This window comes from Castor canadensis, chromosome 3, assembly GCF_047511655.1.
Source record: "Castor canadensis chromosome 3, mCasCan1.hap1v2, whole genome shotgun sequence".
Classification (NCBI taxonomy): Eukaryota; Metazoa; Chordata; class Mammalia; order Rodentia; family Castoridae; genus Castor; species Castor canadensis.
In genome coordinates, this window is record NC_133388.1 from 161,438,207 (window position 1) to 161,445,945 (window position 7,739).

Below are 7,739 nucleotides of genomic sequence, written 5' to 3' on the forward strand. Positions count from 1 at the left end.
TCGTGTTTGTTAGACAAGCGCTCCGCCACTGTGTAATACCCCAAGTCCTTTTGCTTTTAGTCTTTTTTTTTTCTTCAGGTAGTCTCTTGGTTTTGCCTGGGCAGGCCTTAGACCTTGATCTTCCTACCTCTGCCTCCCAGTAGGTGGGATTACAGGCATGAACTACCATGCCCAGCTTTTTTTTGAGACAAGGTCTCATGCTACCTTTGCCCAGGCTGGCCTCAAACCATAATTCTCCTATCTCTGCCTCCCGAGTAAGCTGAGTGTTTTTATCTTTTTAATGTGAATACTAGAAAATTTAAATTATATTCATGGCTCATTTTCTATTTCTATTAGACAGGGATAGGTAGAGAATTCCTTTTCAGCTGACACATAATCTTAAATAAAAACCCGGTCAGGGGCTGGCAGAGTGGCTCAAGTGATAAGGCATCTGCCTAGCAAGTGTGATCCTTTGAGTTCAAACCCCAGTGCTGCTATAAAGCAAAAACAAAAACAGAAAATCCCATCAGGCCTTTCTCTTCTATCCATCCATGTATGATCCAAGACCAGAATGGTAATTATGTTTAGGGAAGTTGCATAAAATATAATTTTAAAATTAAGAAAAAAAGTGTATTTTCTCTTTCCCAGTCCTATACTTTCCTGGCAGCTTGAAGGGAAGTCTGCATCAATCTCCTTAAAACAAGACAAATGAACCTATCAGAATCCCAGTAAGGTTTTAACATGGCACGTTGGAGCAGAAGGACTGAAACCTTACTATTACTATAATCTCTGGCTTAAAGAAAACGAAACCAGATCTGAAAGAAACAAAGCTGTAAACAGACGTAATTTAGATTCAATTTTAATTTCCTTTGTCACAATTATAGTATGTACCGGACAGATTGTTTACTTTGCATAGTTCCTAACTTCAAAATACACAGAGGAATGTGACTGCTTCTCTCCACCCTATTCATTATGCTGGTCCAAGCACTGGGATCTGCTTTCTAGATTACTGAAGTAGTTTCTGCCCTTGGCCTCCCTCAGTCTATTCCTACCATAGCATCTAAGGTGATCCTTTAAAAATATAAGTTAGATCACTGTACTGTCCTATACAAAATCCTTTGTGGCTCCCCATTTCACTCAAGTAAAAGCCAAAAGCATTCCAATGGTCTAGAATGCTGCCATTCAATATGGTGGCCATGAGCCACTTGTGATTAAATTGCTTAAAATGAGATAAGATTTTAAAACTCAGGTCCTCAGTTACCCTAGCCACATTTCAAGTGCTCAGTAGCCATCAAAACGCAGCAAGCTACTGTTGAATCGGACAAAGCAGATCCAGAATATTTCCATCAGCACGGAAATTTCTATTGGACGAGAATTGGTCTAACACCTACAAAGGTTATTAACTCTTTGTCTGTAGGCAAAATACAGCTCCTGATGCATATTGTTTAGTTGTTGTTCAGTTTTTAGAGAGAATTTTGATGCCAACATTTATTTTTGTGATTATTTAAAAATGTGTATCCTGGAGAGAATATAACATATTATAGCCACTTTGGAAGACAGTTTGGCAGTTTCTTACAAAGCTAAACATAAAAAACTAAAAAGCAAAACAAAACAAAACAAAAAAACAAAGCTAAACGTAAGTCATATCATCTAATCTAGCAATCAACCTTCTAAGTATTTACCAGGCTGATTTGAAAACCATGTCCACACAAAAACCTCCATGTACCTGTTTAGAGCAACTTTAGCCATAATCCCCCCCAAACTGAAAGCAACAAAGATGTCCTTTCATACATGCATGGTAATGTTATACATCCACACAAGAGAATATTATTCATTAATGAAAAGATATGAGCTGTCAAACCACAAAAAGACCTGAGTGAACCTTACATATATTGCTAAGTGAAAGAAACTAGTCTGAAAAAGCTACATAGTGTATGGTTTCAATTATATGGCATTCTGGAAAAGGCAAAAATATAGAGACAGTAAAAAGCTCAATAGTCACAAGAGGCTTAGGATTGGGGGAAGTTGAATACAGGAAACACATGGAATTTTTAGGATAATAAAGTTATTTTCCATGATACTATAATCGTGGACACATGACTCTACGCATTTGTCAAAACTCATTGAACAGTAAATACACACAAATATTTTAATAATCAGTGAGAACATTGGTAGAATTCCAGGACGGAATGCAGAGTGTGACCTAGCAATTTAACTATATTACAAATGTATGAAATAACCTCACAGAAAGTGATGAGGGAAGAAGGTGGCTGACTGAAGTGACTTTGGAAATGAGTGGCATCTGTAAGACCAGCACACAGCAACTGTACATAAGTACTGCACTAAAGTGGATAAGGCCTTTTCGCATGGAAGGAGGGTTAGCAATCCTAATACTACTACATGTGTATACAGAATCAGACAATTAAGTAAATGAATGGCAATAATGGAAGCTTACAGAGAAAAGGAGGAGGCTCGGTGGTAACACATTAGAGTTGGATACATTCGTGTAAACTTGTGTTTGGCTTAATATAAACACTGATGGATACATAGGGAAATACTTCAGATAAGCCCATGCTACCATCCATCCATCCATCCATTTCCTCGCTCTGCAGGTAGGAGGCCTAGGAGTGGTAGCAAGGAACACACCTAGCACCCAGACCTTGATTTCTAATGCCATTCCCCAATAAAAGAAACCAAGGATCCATGAGGAGATGGCCCATTCTAGGTCTGAGACAGGAAATACACAAGATGAGCCTGAGATCTTTAGCACCAAAAAGTAAGGAAGTGCTCAAAACCAAATCAACAATGAGGGTATGTCAAAGAGACATTTTGTCTTTCTAGTTGAAATAATCATAACCTTTTATTTCAGCTATGTAGTTGTGTCCTTCAGTTGGTAGGAATTTATCAAGTACCCACCAATCTATAGAACCTCTACCAAGGCACTTCTCTGCTTTAAAAAGTAGAATCAGGACTAGGGATGCAGCCCAGTGGTAGAGCACTTGCTTGGCATACACAGGCCCTGGGTTCAACTGTCAGCACCACAACAAAAACAAAAACAAAACAAATAAAAATCAAGCAGACACAGGAGCCAAATGAAAAAGTTCCCAAGGCCAAAACTGAGACAATTTGGTCAAAAAAACAAAGTGGTATTGACATATAACCCAAATTACAAATCTCTGATATTCCATAAGGATATAAATACATTATTGAATAAATGAATAGGCGAGAACAGATAAGACTCCTGTGCAGAATTCTGGATAGTTTATGTAGAAACTCATTCATCTCGGAGGAGGACCATAAATCCCTGCTATTTAAGTGTGGGCAGTTACAGTGACTTCCTTCCAAAGAGCACACTAGGGAAAGGGAGGGAAAGGGTAACTTTACCGTGGAGAACCTGACAAGTGCTACCTCAGCAGAGTGACGGGTAGCACCAAGAGTGATAAGTAGGGTCCACAGTAAGAACCCTTGACAAGATGTGATGACAATGGTGCTTTTCCTCTGTGGTCTTCATGCCTCAAACCCACAACCCCACTTTCATATGAAAAGCATAAGATGCCAATAGACGGAGATCCCACAAAGTACCTGACCAGCATGCCTCAAAGCGGTCCGGTCATTAAAAACAAAGCCAGCCTGGGAAACTGTCATAGTCAAAGGAGCTTACAGCGGAGACATCGGAGACATGACAACTGACTGCAATGTGGGTTCTGGGACATAAACAGGACAGCAGGGAAAAATGAGTGACACCTGGGGAAATTATGGAGTGTAGTTAAGGATAATAAATCACTACTGATTCAGTAACTGTAACAAATGTACCACACTAAACGAAATGTTAATAGAGAAAACAGGATGCCTGGTATATGAGAACTCTCTGTATTTTTTTTTTTGTAAACCAAAACTGGTTTAAAAAAATGTTTATTTTTAAAAACCTGATGTTCTGATTTCTCCTGAAGATCTGAAATGGATGGGTTCACATTCTCAGGCACCCATCTGTTAAGAGGGGACATGCAGTTCCCATCACGCCCCGTTGCCTCTCACCTGATCCTCATCTCACTCACACTGCTCACCTGACCCCTGTAGACACAACACTTCATCTAAGCCTTGTATTATTCATTAGATGAACAATTGTTTCTTTTAAACTCAAGGAAATGTTCCTGCCTTGCCAAAGACTGTTAGGCAAGGATAAACAACCCCATCTCTGCTAATTCCATTAAACAGAAGCAGAAATATGTCATCTTCACATGTAATTATTTCTTGATTAACTGATTAAGTGATCTTTAAAAGGCAATCGTCTTCCTTGGCACGTGCTCATGAATGTCGGAGATGCTCTCAAATTAATTCTGGTGGTAGCAGCCTGAGACAACAGGGCTGCTGAGTTATCATCTGCAGAAGTACCTTAGCTCCTACCCTGAGCTAGAGAAAAGTCAACCACAAAGATTAAGGTTCTAATACCCATCACAGAGCAAAAAAGCCTCCCAGCACGTTTTACCACCTGGACTGACTTCCCAAGGAATCTTTTGCCTCCTTCTCAGTTGTGGTCTACCAGGGAAGAGAACACACAGTAAACTGAGTTATCTGCCAAAGCCTTTTCCCTGGGTCTCAGCACATTGTTAGCTCCTGAAACCACCAGCATACTGAGAAGCACCTGCTTCTAGACGTCAGCTCAATCTCTTAGTCAAAAAAACCACTTAGAGTGATCAAAAGAAAAATACAGGTCTCCTGCTCTTTTATGAGGTGTTTTGTTTGCCTGTGATGTTCTTTTCTGGAAGACTACACTCAGATACTTTCTGCTGCTATCCTCCTACGCCGTACAGACTCCTACACTGACATCCGACATGCAGCTTTGCCTTTTAACATGGACGGAACTATACTGCTCAGTTAAAAATGTCACCCCCTAAGGCTGGGGGCATGGCTCAAGTGGTAAAGCACCTGTTAGCAAGCTCAGGCCGTGAGTTCAACTCCCAGTGCCGTTAAAAAAAGAAAGAAAATGTCACCTCCTTACTATGCCTACAGCCTGAGACAATGGAATTACAAATGGTGTCCTTTCTGCTGCCTCGATCTCTAATGCTGACTCATTACCCCACCTGTCTTGTCCTCTTGTAACCAACACCCTGACTCACCACATAAAGGGCCACAGCTCATAGCATCCTGGGATTCTGAAGATCAAATCCTGGCTCCAACACTAACAGAGTATGGCTTCAGGCAAACTGTGCCTCAGTTTCTTCACTTATTGATGGGGCTAACTATAATCCTAGCACACAGGACTTGCAAAAATTACATGTAAAGCAACTTACATTTAAAGAACTTAGCACCAATCTTGGCACACAGAAACTGCTTAATTGTTAGTTAAGGTTTTAAACTAATAAATATCCATATGTACCTAAGACCTAATTTTTTAAAATTAAGTTATTCTTATAGTGATAACCACAAATGAAAGGAAGTTGAAAACTGGACAAAGAAATCTCCACCCTTGGGTTTTGAAAATTCTGACAAATACTTTGTACTTGACAATATCTACTGTATCTCCACCAGGGACAGGGACAGGGACCTGCAGCAGTTCAGGATTTTAGGGCCCGCTGCAGTGGCTAACAGTTTTTGTTCGTTCTTTCCAACAGAAGATGATAAGAAAAAAAGTTCACTCGCTTTACAAAAGTTCACCTGTTTTACATTCTGGACTTGCTAGGATTTGACATGTCCTAGTTTTCCTGCAAATCAACATTTTTCCCAAGTCTGTTGGCTAAGGAAGATCAGATTCAGGAATTCTTGAAGCTCTGTCAGCAAATGTTTGCTGGACATGTGTTTTGTACCAGGTTCTGAGAGAACCTGGCACAAGCACCCTGGGACATAAACACCAGAACATGAACGTCTATTGCTTATTATTTCCGGTGAGAAAGTTGAAGGTCAGAGGAGAGGTGCGTAGCCAGTCAGTCCTACTGCTGCCTCCTGCTTGGCACCTGGTGGGTGTTTCCTCATCCCCACCTCACACTACAGGAAGATGGGGAGGGCAGAAGATGACACCCTGACTCCCACTTCCAAATGCCTAAAGCACCAATCCTTCCTTTTCCTTCAAGATCCCCATCTCTCTGTCTATGCATTCCTCACAATGTGTTTTGGTCAAAAGCAGCTTGTCATCTTTCAGAAATTTGAACCCAAGCCTGTCTTCATTCAGTCATTTAACAATCATTCCTGAGGCTCTGCTGAGTTGCAGGCACTAGTAATACAAAAATGATCACTCAAATTAACTAGTAATCCACATTATGACTTAACTCCAAAGACCCTTACCCTGAAAACGGACTTTGTTAATGCACTATGACATATGAGCAAGAAGCTTGCTGCTGTGATATTTTCAACAGAAGAAAAATCAAACTGAGCTGTCCACCAACAGAAGATGGTTAAGTGAAAACCTGGTGGGCCTTCTCACTAGAAATGGGAGATTGTCTGAAAGGCTCCCCTATCCCTTAAAAAAAAATGTTGTCTCTGGGCAAGTTTTTTCTGTCTTCTCTTTTTCTTTTTAACTTTAGGTATATGCTCTTTAAAATCTAAAAATCTTTTTTAAAAAATTTTTAAAAATTCATGGAGGAGGGCAAAAGGAGAATGAACACTTATCGCCAAATTTATCTATTTTCTGGGTCACCAACTTGTCAGGACTTGAAACGTATGAACGTGGCCATTTGAAAATGAAACTAGACACACATTTTAAAAAGAGAACGAGCTTTAAAACTCTGGAGAGAAAGGAGATTAGGTATCCAGGTAGAAGATTCCTAAGACTACACCTCGGTCTACACTTGATTTGCTCATTTTTAACACATCCCTGGGGGAACATCTGAACTGAAAAGAAGCCCAGAATACATCCAGTACCCTGCCAGGTGGGATTGACGGGGATCCTAGGGCTGGAAAAGGGGGTTGAGAGAATCACTTGTACCTTTTCCCTCATCTCAAACCTGTATTAGGACCGGCAACATGTAATTCATCTGCCTGTATGTCAAGCAATTCATAATTAATCCTTCCCATAACCCTGTTTCACAGGTCAGGGGCCTAAGTCCTCCAGAATCTGATGTCTTGCGAAAGCCACACAACCAGAGATCTTTGGGCGCACTTTCCCCCACCTGTCTCAGGTGGACGGGCTGGTGCTTGCCTCCACCTGGTCTCACCTGCTCGTTCCAATGATGCAGCTGGCTGTAGCGTACCCTACAGAACAGGAATCCGTCCAGGTATACGGAGTACAGCTGCAAGCACACAGACATCCCGTCCCGGGTTAGTGGGGACAACGGGTGAGCATAACCACCTGCCCCCTCCCTCCCAGGCCCAACGCAGTCCCCGAGCGCACCACGTAGCGGCCCCCCCGTGCGTCAGGCCGCTGCTGGGACACCGGAATACAGAAGTGCATCTTCATGGCTGGAGCGGGGACCTCCGAGCGGCGCTGGGAACCCGACCTGGGGACCCCGCACGGTCCGCAGTTCTGAGCCTGACCCGGGTGGTTGCTGCCCTGGAGCCTCTCTGCGGGGCGGGGCCCTGCGCCCCCACGCGCGGATTCTGGCTGTCCGCGAGTGGGCGGGGCCCGGCCGCGCCCCCTTCCCGGCCCCGCCCCCCCCACCCCGCCCATCCACCGCCCGCTGCTCACCTGCACCGGAGGCCAGGTGCCTGGCTGCGCGCAGGACAAAACTGAGAGGGAGACCCTGGGGAGCGCCAGAGCTTTTATTAGGCCAGGGGTTCGCCCTGGAATCTGGACTTTTAGAGGTCCTTGAGGGGGAAATTGCGTGTGT

At 42.8% G+C, this 7,739-nt stretch overlaps 1 protein-coding gene across 3 annotated transcripts in view; it reads right to left on the reverse strand.

Moving 5' to 3' along the window:
• Snx31 (sorting nexin 31) overlaps positions 1–7,485 on the reverse strand; it is a 53,633-nt gene extending 46,148 nt beyond the window's left edge. For all 3 annotated transcript variants that reach the window (XM_074066947.1, XM_074066945.1, XM_074066946.1), the window contains exons 1-2: positions 7,304–7,485; positions 7,128–7,202 (exon numbers count right to left, since the gene is read on the reverse strand). In XM_074066947.1, the coding sequence (XP_073923048.1) occupies positions 7,128–7,202; positions 7,304–7,369 (141 nt within the window). In that variant the 5' untranslated portion in view covers positions 7,370–7,485. The remainder of the gene's footprint in view (positions 1–7,127; positions 7,203–7,303) is intronic.
• Positions 7,486–7,739: the final 254 nt, after the last annotated feature.